Source organism: Heteronotia binoei, chromosome 10, assembly GCF_032191835.1.
Source record: "Heteronotia binoei isolate CCM8104 ecotype False Entrance Well chromosome 10, APGP_CSIRO_Hbin_v1, whole genome shotgun sequence".
Taxonomy (NCBI): domain Eukaryota; kingdom Metazoa; phylum Chordata; class Lepidosauria; order Squamata; family Gekkonidae; genus Heteronotia; species Heteronotia binoei.
Genome location: NC_083232.1, coordinates 13074956 through 13089238, shown reverse-complemented (window position 1 = coordinate 13089238; position 14283 = coordinate 13074956). Strand labels below are relative to the sequence as shown.

The window sequence follows — 14283 nt, the reverse complement described above, 5'->3', positions numbered from 1 at the left end:
GGACCAGCCTCTGTCCTCTCCACCAAGGAGCAACCTGTTCCCTGCCCGTCTCCAGCAGCTGCTGCGATTGATCACGCCAGGGGCCGGACTGAACCAGTAAGTGTCTCGTGCTTGGCATTTCTGCCACGTTTCTAAGCCGCTAGAATTCAAGCAACGCCCACCTCCAACAAGTGACTGTAGGGGAGCAAAAAGCAAATGTGTAGGTTTTATGCTGCTGGTGAAGTCAAGGGAAGGGGGCAGGTTGGGGAAGGGGGGGACCTTTCAGGATATAATGCCCAGGCCTCAGGTTTAACAGGAGCACAACTCCTGAACCCTTCTGAGGGCTCCCCCTCCTCCTTCCCACCTACCTTGTCCATTGAGTAGTAGGTGCAGCTGCATAACAATCCCTGGATTAGGAGAGCGGGCAGCCAGCCAGCCACCAGGGGCTTTGCCACGCCCCCAGCAGCCCTCATTAACCCCTGGAGATGCCCATGCCACCCTTTCTCCACTCCCTATGTGATTTTGGGCAGCGTGTGGCTTGCTGGCCTTTTGACTGTGGAGGGTGGGAGGCCAAGGAGAGCACCAGGTGAACGAGGCCTGCTTTGGGCTGGCTGGATCTCTAGCCAGCCCAAGCAGGCCTCGCTTGCCGGGGGCTCTCCTTTCTTGCATCGGGTTGCTTTTGGCTGGGGGTAGTGGCATATGCTAATGAGTTACGCTAATGAGCTCCACCACCTATTTTTCTGCAAAACGACCCCTGATAATGCCATCAAGGCCACCCTCCAAAGCAGCCATTTTCTCCGTGGGAACAGATCTCGGTTGTCTGAAGATTGTAATAGCGTAGGGCCACAGTATTTTAAAAAAGCAAAAATGAGGACACATTTCCCGACTGACTGGTTCAGACAGATGATCACGATGAGGAATCTCATTCTAAATACCTCTACTGTTGAAGCTCTCAGATTTGCTACTAGCTAGGAACAAGGCTTTTTCTGTAGCAGGAACTGCTTTACATATTAGGCCACACACCCCTGATGTAGCCAATCCTCCAAGAGCTTACAGGGCTCTTAGTACAGGGCGACAGAACTGAGTTTGTGTCTGGTGGCACCTTTAAGACCAACAAAATTGGCTACATTGGGGGGCGTGGCCTAAAATGCAAATGAGTTCCTGCTACCAAAACAAGCCCTGACTAGGAATATTCCTAACCTTCCAACCCCAAAAGAGAACATTTTCTTCAGTTTTTTAAAAAGAGCCCAAAAGAGGATGGGCCAAAAAGAGACGACATGTCCTCAAAAAAAAGGACATCTGGTAACCCTATAAAAATGGGGTGTTTCCAGGTGACACTTGGAGGTTGGCAACCCTGCTGCCCACCCTTCACCTGTGCTGCCTGGCTCAGTTGAATGGTGGGGGAAGGAATGCTGTAAAGTTCTGGCAACTCCTAGAGTGTTCCATCAGCTTGGTGAGGTAACTTCCGGGTATTTGCCGGAAGTGACGTCATGCCCTCAGCAAGGTGTTGTCCCCCCTCAGACCTCTCTGCCACCACCTCCCCATAGTGACCAGCCAGTGAAGAAGACACTAAGGTCACTACAATGTACAAACTGTTACGACTACCCTCCCCCCCCCAAGGAATCCGGACTAGATTGGAGAGTCTTTGGATAATTTTTTTTTTTCAGAAATCCCTACGCTACTTTCTATCCCTTGGGAACTACAGTTCCCAGGATTCCACACAGCAAGGACACATGAGTATGAAGAAGATATTGGATTTATATCCCACCCTCCACTCCGAAGAGTCTCAGAGCAGCTCACAATCTCCTTTACCTTCCTCCCCCACAACAGACACCCTGTGAGGTAGATGAAGATATTGGATTTATATCCAACCCTCCACTCCGAAGAGTCTCAGAGTGGCTCACAATCACCTTTCCCTTCCTCCCCCACAACTGACACCCTGTGAGGTAGATGAAGATATTGGATTTATATCCCGCCCTCCACTCCGAAGAGTCTCAGAGCGGCTCACGATCTCCTTTCCCTTCCTCCCCCACAACAGACTCCCTGTGAGGTGGGTGGGGCTGGAGAGGGCTCTCACAGCAGCTGCCCTTTCAAGGACAACCTCTGCCAGAGCTATGGCTGACCCAAGGCCATTCCAGCAGGTGCAAGTGGAGGAGCAGGGAATCACACCCATTTAAATCAATAGTATGGGTATGCCTGTAGTGAAACAGAATATTCAGGAGATTAAACAGGCTGATATAATCGTAGTTCTGTGAAGATAGATTCAGGTGGGTAGTTATGTTGGTCTGAAGCGACAAAACTGAGTTTGTGTCTGGTGGCATCTTTAAGACCAACAAAATTTTACTCTGGATAGAAGCTTTCATGTGCATGCACATTTGTTCCGATACGATGCATCTATGTTATCTGATAAACTCACATATATGTCACACATAGAGGCAGCATTCTGTGTGCGTATGAATGGGAAGATAAAAATACTTTCTTATTCTATATTTCATTTAGAATTTTCATATCCAAGATCTCTTTTCATTTTCTTGATAACCAGAAAGCAAATAAGGTAGGAGTGTGTGTGTGTGTTTGTGTGTGTGTGTGTGTGTGTGTGGTTTTCTAACCTGTCTTCTGTGGCTAGCTGCATGTTACAGGCTGACACCTACTAAAGGCTTTGCAAATGACTTTGAGCTTTGAAATAACCTTTGTACATAAAATTCTGCTAGATAAGAACATCAGAGGAGCCCTGCTGGATTAGACCAGTGATCCATCTAGTCAGCATCCTGTCTCACACAGAGGCCAACCAGTTCCTCTGGAGGGCCAACAAAAGGGCAGAGAGGCTGAGGCCTTCCCCTGAGAAGGGCATCAGAAGAGCCCTGCTGGATCAGACCAGCGGGCCACCTAGTCCAGCATCCTGTCTCACACAGTGGGCAACTTGTTCCTCTGGAGAGCTGACAACAGGGCAGAGAGGCTGAGGCCTACATATGATGTTGCCTTCCGGCTCTGGAATTCAGAGGATTAGTGCCTGAAGGTGGAGGTTTCCCTCAGTCACTATGGGATGTAGCCATTAATGGACTTATCCTCCCTGAATCTATCTAATCGCCCTTTCAAGCTGTTTGTTCCTGTGACTGTTTTAAGAACATCAGAGAAGCCATGTTGGATCAGGCCAATGGCCCATCCAGTCCAACACTCTGTGTCACACAGTGGCCAAAAAAAGAACCCAGGTGCCATCAGGAGGTCCACCAGCGGGGCCAGAACTGCAGAAGCCCTCCCACTGTAGCTCCCCAAGCACCAAGAAGACAGAGCATCACTGCCGCAGACATAAGAACATAAGAGAAGCCATGTTGGATCAGGGGCCAGAACTCCAGAAGCCCTCCCCCCAAGCTTTGAGGTTTTGAAGGATTTCTTTCTGTTACAACCCAAGATGCATTTCAATCGGGGTGGACAGGGTGGAGCAGAGGTCCATGAGTGGCCACAAGGTCTAGATGGAACATTCTGTCTGGGGTGGTGTTGCTCTGCCTTCTTGGTGCATGGAGGGAGGACTTCTGGAGTTCTGGCCTTGCTGATGGACCTCCTGTTGGCACCTGGGTTTTGGCCACTGTATGACACAGAGTGTTAAACTGGATGGACCACTGGCCTGATCCAACATGGTTCCTCTTATGTTCTTCTGTCTGGGGCAATGATATTCTGTCTTCTTGGTGCTTGGGGGGCAACAGTGGGAGGGCTTCTGCAGTTTTGGCCCTGCTGGTGAATCTCATGATGGCACCTGGGTTTTGGCCCCTGTGTGACACAGAGTGTTGAACTGGATGAACCATTGGCCTGATCCAACATGGTTCGTCTTATGTCTGGGGCAGTGATACTCTGTCTTCTTGGTGCTTGGGGGACAACAGTGGGAGGGCTTCTGCAGTTTTGGCCCTGCTGGTGGATCTCATGATGGCACCTGCGTTTTGGCCCCTGTGTGACACAGAGTGTTGGACTGGATGGCCACATCTAGAGGGTGCAGCGTAATATGCAAAGGAGTTCCTGCTACAAAAAGAGTTCTGGTTACAGGTCTGTTTCTTGTCAGCTGCTCTCTACATATGTAGCGTGGCAGGGGGGAAATATCCTGTTGCACGCTGAGATTATGGACTCCAGGGTGCATGCTGGTGGAGAGGCTGAGGTGAGAACACCAGCAGCAGGTTAAAGGTGTATGTACAAAAGCAGTGATGTATAGGCTTCAATATCCTATTAACGCTGTCGGTGTCTGATAGACTGGCAGTGGCCAAGTTAGATCAGGGATTCCCCAACATGATGCCAATGGGCACCCTGGCACTTATCTTGGGGCCCACCAAGTGTTTTTAGAAAGTGAGTGGAGCCAGGTGAGATTCTTGCCCACCTGGGCTTCTGATTGGCCGCTGAAGATCTGACCGGCTAGTAGTGTTTCAGCTTCCACTGCGGTGTTTGTGTTCTTGTCTCTCGCCCCTCTTTTTCAGTGTGTTTTTCATTACTCTTTTCCCCTCCCCTGCACTTGGGCTTCCTCTGTATGTATGGCTTTGTCTCTTGAGGCAGCCATTTTGTGATTGTAGCCACTGCCCTGTGTCAGAATGCCAATGGCGCCCACGGGCTCAAAAGGTTCGAGGACCCCTCACTTAGATGCCTTTGCTGTTTGCTAGCTGCAAACAGGAATTTGAGGCTTAAGCAGGTAGAGGCACCCAGACTGAGTGTTGAGGCATCGTGACCTTTTCTCACTAACAAGAGGCAAAGAGACAGAGAGTTTATGCTCACATCTTCCTGTAGTTCAAGCCACCCATCGCAATTCAGAAGGAGGCGTTTGCAGTGGTGTGATGCTTTTGTGCATTCTTGAGGCATGGAATGAATGTGCACATTAACAAAAAAGCTTCTGCGTTGGTTTGACTTTTTCTCACTAACAAGAGGCAGAGACAGAGAGTTTATGCTCACACTTGAAACCTGTTTCCTTAAGGATGGCTGAGGCTTCTGAGAACGGAAAGTCGGCTAAAGCAAAGATCCAGAAGGTGGAGGCTGAGCTCCTGCCACCACCCCCTCCCCAGGAGTCTCTCGTAGACCCACCTCCTGTTCCTGGGAGCCAGGATTCGAACCCACTGCCTCTCCCACCTCCCAAAGAATCCTTCTCCAAGTTCTACCAGCAGCGTCAAGTCAATGAGCTAAAGCGGCTCTACCGGCACATGCATCCTGAATTACGGAAAAATCTGGAAGAGGCCGTGTCGGAGGATCTAGCCGAGATGCTGAGCACCGATGACCCTGCAGCGCAAGCCTCAATGAATTTGGATCCGGTGCTTCCGGGTGAGGTTCAGTCCATGCGCTGGATCTTTGAGAACTGGACTTTGGACTCCATCGGAGAACATCAGGGTGCCAAGAGGCTCGCAGAGGAAGAAGCCATCCCAAGTGGAGACGTGAAGAATAGGTCCATGAAGTTTGAAAGCCAGTCGTTTAACGGAGACAAGCTGACTGCCTCAGACAATGCATCCGAGAAAGAACAAGCCAAAGGGGACGTTCACACCGCTCGGTGGTTATTTGAAACCCAGCCGCTGGACTCGTTGAACAGAATGTATTTGGATGAGACTGATATGCAAGAGGCGGTACTCAAGGAACCTGTTCAGAAAGGGGACGTGAAAGGAGCCGCGCAGCTATTTGAAACTCATTCACTGGATGCCTTGGGCCGCTGCAGCTCAGTAGAGGAGCAGAGTATCCTGCAGCTCAGGTCCGAAATCCAAGAGCTCAAAGGGGATGTGGAAAAAACCATCAAACTCTTCCAAACGGAGCCCCTCTGCGCCATCAGAGACAAAACAGGCAACATCCATGAGATCAAGTCAGTCTGCAGGGAAGAAATACACAGCAATGCTGTGAGGACTGCTCGTTGGCTGTTCGAAACGCAGCCCCTGGACACCATCAACAAGGATGTGTCCAAAGTGCAAGTCATACGAGGGATATCGCTCGAGGAGGTCGCCAAGGGGAATGTTAGCGGAGCCAAGTGGCTGTTTGAAACGCAGCCTCTTGACGCAATCAGAGAAATCACTGTCGAGGAGGCAGATTTCAAGGCTTCCCCAGATCTTGTCCAGGGGGCTGACGTTACTAAACAGTGCCTGCTTTTTGAGACTCAGCCTCTTGACACACTGAAAGGAGAAGTCACCGACAGCATCCCAGCCAAAGAAGAAGTCGTCAGAGGAGACGTTAAATCAACCCTCTGGCTGTTCGAGACCCAACCGATGGAAACACTAAAGGATAACTTTGAAGTTGGGCAATTAAAGAAAGTGGAGCTTTCAGAAGAGGAGAAAGGTGCTGTGAAGCAAAGGAAGCACATCTTCGAGACCTGTCCTTTGGGAAGCATCTCCAAGGCACCTTCCGAAGACTTCTCCATTACCAACATAGAAGAGGTAGAGAAAGGTGATGTGAAAGCTTTCAAGAGTCTTTTTGAGACCCTCCCTTTAGATAGCATCAGGCAAATCAGCACCGAAGAGGTGGTCAAGGAAGCCGAGGAAGTACCACATGGGAACGTCAAAGCCAATCAGTTCCTGTTTGAGACAATGCCCTTGTATGCCATCAAGGATTCCTTTGGCAACTTCCATGAGGTCACATCCGTCAGCAGAGAAGAAGAAGTTATAGGCGGAGACGTTAAGAACTACAAATGGAAGTTCGAAACCAAGCCGTTGGACCAGTTTGATGACAGCACCCAGAAAGTAGACATAATCAAGGGGATCACAAAGCAGGAAGTGATGGCTGGAGATGTTAAGACGGCCAAGTGGCTATTCGAAACACAACCCATTGATATCATCCACAGCCAAATCAACCTAACAGACCAAAGTGCTTCTGGGAAAGAAGAAGATTCCCAAGGAGGTGATGTGAAGACCTGCAGGTGGTTGTTTGAGACCCATCCAATGGATGCTCTATACGAAAAGGCAGAGAAGAAGCAAGACAAAGAAGAACCTGTGCCACAAGGGGATGTTAAATCATACACCTGGATGTTTGAAACACAGCCCTTGGACTCCCTGAGAGGCCTGGAAGAACAATATTTGCAGGTCAGCAAAACTTTTTCCCAAGATGAACTACAAGGGGTGGACGTGAAAACCGTTAGACACCTATTTGAGATGGAACCCTTAACTGACAGTGCCTCTGACAAAGTCAATTCAAAGAAAATAATCAGGTGCTCCAGCCGCATAGAGATGCAATCTGGAGAAGTGTCCCGGGTGAAAGAGTTCTTTGAAGCCAAGCCCTTAGATTCAACCGGAAAATCAAACACAGCCATGAAAGAAATCAATATCCCAGAAGATGAGAACATAGAGGCTGGGGCTGTACACAAGTTTACTTGGCTCTTTGAAAACTGCCCCATGGATACCTTGAAAAGCAGCGTGGAGGGCATCCAAGAGGTACCTCCAGAAAAGGACATTCGGAGTGGAGATGTTGGAGGCAAGAGATTCATTTTTGAAACCTGCTCCCTAGGTCAGATCCATGACAGAGAGAATGAGATACAAATCAAGAAAATCCAGGAAGAGACCCTGAAGAAAGACACGGTCAAATCCTGTACCATGCTCTTCGAAACTCAGCCACTGTATGCCATCCAGGACAAAGATGGAGGCTATCATGAAGTCACATCTGTGAAGAAAGAAGAAATCATGAAAGGGGATGTGAAGGGCGCCAGGTGGCAATTTGAAACCAAACCCTTGGATCAGATCAAGCAAGATGAAGAGGTGTTTGTGATCAGGGCAGTGACCCAAGAGGACTTTAAGAAGGGTGACGTTCAAGCTGCCCGTTGGAGATTTGAAACAGAGCCTCTAGACTCCATTGCTGAAGATAAGAGGCCCGTTCTAAGGACCATTGATGATGTACAGAGAGGAGATGTTCAATCCAACAAACAACTTTTTGAGTCAGAGAAGTTCAGTCAAAAAAGGTATGTTAGGATGGTCAGTGTGAGTGACGTCCAGCAAGGAGATGTCAGGACATCTACTTGGCTTTTTGAGAACCAGCCTATTGACTCCCTCAAAGGACAGCCTGAAAGCCCCTCCAGCCTCAACACTGTTCAGAGAAAGGACATCCAGAAAGGGGACGTGAAACGCTGTACCTGGCTATTTGAGACTCAACCCATGGACAGTCTCAAAGACACCGAGGCTTCTTCTAGTGCCGAACCCCCAGAGATGGTTCCCCAGGCTGATGTCAAGAGCACCACGTGGTTGTTTGAGAGCACGCCACTGGATAAACTCAGCACTTCTGAATGTTGCACAGAAATTGAAGTGAAAGAGAGAACCATTACAGACACATTGGAAGTTCTCTTCTCCCATCAAGTCATCCAGCATGGTGGTATTCTTATTGAAGCCAATGATACTGAGAGTGTCAAGATGGCAAAATATCAATGCAGCAGTCAAGGAGCCCCAGAGATTCAGAAGGAGGAAGTTGTGGAAGGCAATCTAGAAAGGATCTTGTTGCAACTTCTTCACAGGACCAATGTGGAGGCCCAAGGGTTATGGGTGAAAGAAGAGGAGAACAGGGCTATCAAAATCAGCCCAGTGCAGCTTTTAGACCCTAGCACAGCAGAGAAAAGCAAAGAGAACTGGAGGGATGATGTGGCAAAAGCTCTCCAAGGTCTTCTTAGTCAAGACGTGTCTGCCAAAAAAGGAATAGTTGTGCAGGAGACAGGAACAGGATCAGTGAAGATCACCATCTATTCTCTCCTGCACTGCGTTGCTGGGCAAGAAGAACCAGTCAAGGGTGACGTGAAGTCCACCATTGGGAACCTGCTGGCTTCATCCCAAGAGCAAAAGGCAACAGCAACCATCAGACGAGAGGACAATGAGAGAGGCAACGTCCACCTGTACACCACCTGCATCGAGAAGGGAGATCTCGACTACCTAAAGAACCTCCAAAGGGAGTCAGAAATAGAATCCCTCGTTTCCACCCAAGCAAAAGAAGAACTGCTGAGAAATCTGCAAGAAGTCACAGCGCAGGAGGAAAAAATAGTGAAGACAACAGCAGATGTGACATTAGGGGATAGCAGTGGGCCTAAGCAAGAGTTCTTGTGTGACAGCAAAGGAGGTACCTTAGAAAGGGAGGCAATGCTTGTCGGTGATCTAGACTGTACTTTGCGTTGTCTTAGGCAACCCCCATCCTCAATGATAGAAAATGTTATTTCAGGAAATGTGAAATTGGCCACGAATGGTAGTGACAGGGCAGTGAGAGAAGGGAAAACCCTGGGTGATAGAAAGGAGGGAACAGGCTCCACCACAGTGGCAGTTCAGAAAGACGAGATGGATGGGGTTTTCCAAGTGACAGCACAGCCCAAACCTCAAGATCTTGGGGGTGATCTCCAAGCCGCAATGCAGAGTCTCAGGCTAGCCACAGCAGAGGCCCAAAGCCTTCAGCACCAGGTCCACAGCAAGTTGCAAAAGACCACCGAGAGCATCCATCATGTTGCTAAGCAACCCCAGGCAGCCACACCTCAGCGGGGAGAGGCCGTGCAGGCAACAGTCTACAACGAAGGCTGCGCAGCCGGCAAGCAGCAGCATGCAAGCAACGTCACCATCGTCCGAGTGCAAGAGACGTCCAAGTCCCATGCCAGCGTGTCTCCAAAGAGCACGGCATCACACACAAAGGTCAGTGCATCCGAGGAAATACAGGAAGGCAAATTGCCCCCAGTAGACTGTCAGGATGGCCCAGACGTACCTAGTGCCCAGATTAGCATTAAGGACGGCCTTTATACTGCCCAGCCAGTGAAAACCTATGTAAATCCATTCCTTGAGTCTGATTACAAAGAGCACTCCGTTCCAGAAGAACGCGAGCAAGATGCTATAATCAGAGGGGATGTAAAGATGGCTATCCGAGCCCTGCAGAGTGCGGCGGCAGAACAGAGGCAAGTAGAAAAAGAGGACGTTGTCTGCGGCACCTTAAAAGCCGCGCTTGAGTCCCTGGAAAAGTCTAACGTTAATGTCTCCAAAGGAGATTTTAAAGCAGCCATGATATACAGAAATGCAGGGCAGCAGTATTCCATTCGTAAAAATAAAAACGAGGCTCAGATTCTTAGGGAGCAGGCAGCTGTAGCAGCTTCGGGCTCACAAGTTGTTAATGACTTTCCTCCTCCTCCTTCTCCTCCTCCTCCTCCAGTTTCAGTAAAGACAACCGTGTGCCCTTCGACCAATCTGAGAGAAGTTGATGTTCTCGGCTGTCCGATGACCATGCAACCATCTCTTCCTAAGACTCTTCCTCCTGCCCCTGTCAAACCAAGTGACCAGAGACCTTTAGAGAAACCACAGCTTCTCCCCAAACCAGAAGTTATTCCCCCGCCCAGGAAGAAACCTCTCCCCCCTCCAAAACCAGAGTTCCTTTTGCAAGAAGCACTTTCCCACCCTGCCGGCAGTCACCGAAGCCAATCGGGAAAGGCGGTCTCTCCGCCTTTCCCTCCCAAAACTTCAAGCATGGGTGACCAGAACGTACAAGTAACCTCACCCACCAACCAAGCCCAGGCATCTTCTGGGGCTCACACACTAGACCAATCTGCACCTAAACAAGTTTCAACTGACTGTCTTCTGCCTCCATCACCTGGGGCAACTGCTGTCAAGAAAAGGCATTTTGAGGGAAAAGCGATAAAGGATATTATCAAGACGCCTCTGCAGGTAGCAGAAGAAAAGTATAAGTCAAGGAAAGAAGAGCAGAAGAAACTGGAAGGGGCTGAACTTAAACCTTCATCCCAGACAACTGAAAATGGATTGGCTAACTGTGAACGACGGGACAGCCATCCAACGAAAGAAATTCAAGGATTCTTGGGGCCCTGCCAACCAGAAAATGTATGGCCATTCCCTGCTGGGCAAGAGGGTGTCTTGTCTTTTGAAGGCCCAATAGGCCCTGTTAACGTGGAAGGTCAGAAGAGGCCCTATCTTTCTGCCAAGTGTCATGCCAATGTTCTGAGGAAGGGAACTATCACGACGCATGCCTCATCGTCAAGGATAGAAAGTACATCCACGTGTGAAGCTTGTGGATCGGGGGATAGCCAGAAAACAAGTCCAAGGACCGAAGAAACAAGTTCAGAAGCTGCTGTTTCTGCTTCTCTGTCTTTACCATCAAAGCAGATCTTGAAAGGGTATCCGTGCTTGAACAGCAGGGAGTTTGGAGATCTATCCTCAAACACAGTCCAACATGCAGAGATGGAAAAGCCGGAGGTGGTCATGAGGGAAAAAGTTTGCCGAGAAACGGAAGAAGAACTTCGCAAGAGGCTGTCTGTCCACAAGGAAGAAATCATGAAAGGCAACGTCAGAGAGGCCATGGAAATATTTGAAAACCTGAGAAAGCAGGAAGAGCTCCAGGAAATTTTAACCCGCGTGAAGGAATTTGAGGACGAGACCTCTAAAGTAGATGTGAAAGCATTAAAAAGCTTCTTCGAGAACGTCCCTGAGTGGGTGGTGCATCATCAGGCTCACCAAACAAAGTCACCCAAGATGGACAAAGCTGAGCAGATAAAGGAAGTGAAGGAAGACACTGACAGCATTTCTTCTGTGGAGCTGGCCTTTGAAGATCTGGAGAGGGCGAGCGCCGAGATCATTCACTTGAAGGAGCAGACACTAAGCAGGCTGCTTGATATCGAAGAGGCCATCCGGAAAGCTTTGTATTCCATTTCTAACCTCAAATCTGAATCAGACATTGCTGGGCTCTCAGGATTGCTCCAGGAGTCTCTTGGGAACTCACAAAGCCTGGCGGCTGGCAACAATATCCGCAAGATCAGCATCGTCTCCAGCAAAGCCAGGCAAGAGAGAGGGATCCAGAACTCATCCTGGGGGCTTGAAAAGATGGCAGAAAAGACCGAGATACCCAAGACAGAGCTAGAGGTTCCCTTGATCATTCAGCCCCGAGCAAATTCTCCTTCTTCTCCTTCCTACATCTCCATCCAGTCTGCTGCAAGGAAGCCTGCAGAGTCGCCCAAGATGGTACACTCCTCTGCATCAAATCTAACCGACACAGCTGCAGAAAGGGAACTGTCCACTCAAGGTATTTTTAGCTCGCTGCCGCGCAAGTCAGTGAGGTCCGACGGATGCAACTTGGCTTCTTGTGAAGGTGAACAAGAGCGCATCCAGATGAGTAAAGGAGCGGGTTTGGTTAAACAACAACATCTCAGTAGTTCAGAACATCTCCAGCATCCAATTAACAACTGTGACAAAGAATGGGACTCGTCTCAAAGTCTGATCAAAGGAGGAGTAGCCGACTACCCTTCCAAAGCTTCCCTGAGTGCATTAAGCCCATCAAACCCACGAAGACAGAAAAGTATACTAGAACTTCAGACGAGTCATGATGGGTCCAAGCTCTATGGGGCCACCAGAACTGTCATGGAGGAGTATGAGGAGGTAGATGAGTTTGGAAACAAAATAATCACGTCCTCTACAACGGTCACCAAACAATCGGAGACTCAGACCTCCTCCACGTGCGACATGGTTTCCTGTCCTACCAGATACGAGGTGACAGCTTCTCCAGTCCTTCGGAAATATCTCAACAGCCCAGATGGCTTCCCCACAAACAGTGGGAGCCAGGAAACAGGAGTGGTCTATGTCACTTTTGGCAATTCAAAACCAGCTAAGAAATAATAAGATGATTTCATGGGAAAACAAACTACAAGCTGTGATCCACAAACATTAACTCGTAGGACTAGGACTGCAAGGCTCAGTTTTAAGCCAACAGTTTAACAGTATTTATTTGACTTAAAATTAGATTGTTGAAAACAGAGCAATTCAAGGACTGGGCAGCCTGTTCATGAAGAGCTTTGTAGAAACTTTCAGAATACAGTCTTACAGCTCGTGCACGAGTCAAGCCATACATTCAGAATCAGTTCTTGAAGAAATGGCTACCGACTTGCTATCACAAAGATCTATAGGGCCTGGAATCCAGAAGAAAGAAAATGAGCATAGCACAAACAAACATGTGTGGAGTGGGCGAGGACTCCTTTGAAGAATTTCCTGTTTTCATGACTTTGCATTATATAACCAAGGATTGCCGATTGTACGATACCAAGATCCAGAGCTTGTTTCCCACAATCAACAGTGAGATTCTCAAAACAGGCCAAGGGACTCAATTAAAGAATTAATGAGCCAATAATTTTTGGGAAAGCACTCTTTTACTCTCCTTTTTTCCCCTTTCTGCTATCAAAACCAACCTTCTCTCCTGCCACTTTTTCTTCTCTCTCACCTTCATAATCACCCAAACAGACATACGTCTTCCTTTCCTGCATAGGGTTGAAGTCATTTCTTTTTTCACTACCAGACCACTTCCATTGGGAAAAACATATATGCAGCACTATTTATATTTAGCCAGCGCTGAATGCTATGGGAAAGTACATAAAAATCAGAATTTTAACCATTTCTGACATTATCCTTGTCCCTAAGGAGAAAGTGAATCACATTATCGTAGCTTAGACTGAGATGGATTTTAGACAAACGTATAGTTATTGCTTTTCTCTTTTTATTTTAGATTTGTAATTTATTGTTCCTTGTTAACAAGTCTTTACTTTTAGACTCTGCTTTCTTACATGTTCAGTTTTTAAATCATTGATGAAAGTGTAAAGCAATTTTATTATGGGCTTCCTTTTGTACATTCACAAGACTTTTGTGGGTTTTTCTTTTCTTTTTTTAATTTGCATTCTGATGGTAAATTTGACTTTTGAAAAAATATATTTGATCTCCATTTGGTTTTTGTTCTGTTTTGCCTGAAAGTGTGATTTATTTGAAACAGCACTTACAATCTCTCCCTTGAACTACTTTTGGGGGTAGCTAAGTCACTCCATTGCAGCAAAATGACAGTTATGGGGCCTTAAAGACAAACAACATAAGTGTTTATGGTCCACAAACATGTATGCTAAAATAAAAACTCCCACTGATGATCCTCATTAAAAGGAAAAGGACTTCATATATTTTAAATTTCCATTAAAAATCTGGCCAGATCAACATAAGATGTGTCTTGGGGAAAGATCATTTAGGGGACAGACAGCTCTGAGTTGGGTGTGTGACTTCAATGCCATAGAGTCCATCTCCCAAAGCAGCCGTTTTCTCCAGTGAACTGATCTCTGTCATCTGGAGATCCGTTGTAATCCCAGGGGACCTCCAGCCACAGCCAGGAACAGATCTTAAACATGTATATATCTCATTTCAGTCTCAGCACATTCAACCTGTTCTCCCCCCCCCCCCCATCACATGCTGCTGCGGCTGGATACATATGGACCCTGTCTTTTGAAGCATCATCACTCAGGCTTCCATTCACCTCTGCCCCTCATCCTCCTTTGCCTCAGGTTCTGCCTGGCAGCAAGGCCCAGTTTCAGCCCAACATAGGTCACTATGGCAA

General features: G+C 48.0%; 1 protein-coding gene across 1 annotated transcript; it reads left to right on the top strand.

Annotated features, from left to right (window-relative positions):
• Positions 1 to 4925: 4925 nt before the first annotated feature.
• On the top strand, positions 4926 to 13634 carry XIRP1 (xin actin binding repeat containing 1). The gene has a single exon (XM_060247987.1). It carries the CDS (start codon positions 4926 to 4928, stop codon positions 12534 to 12536), a length of 7611 nt encoding a protein of 2536 aa, XP_060103970.1. The 3' UTR covers positions 12537 to 13634.
• Positions 13635 to 14283: the final 649 nt, after the last annotated feature.

What these genes read in the sequence shown, in the direction of transcription:
- XIRP1 (XM_060247987.1), top strand. Translation starts at nt 4,926, where the DNA reads ATGGCTGAGGCTTCTGAGAACGGAAAGTCGGCTAAAGCAAAGATCCAG.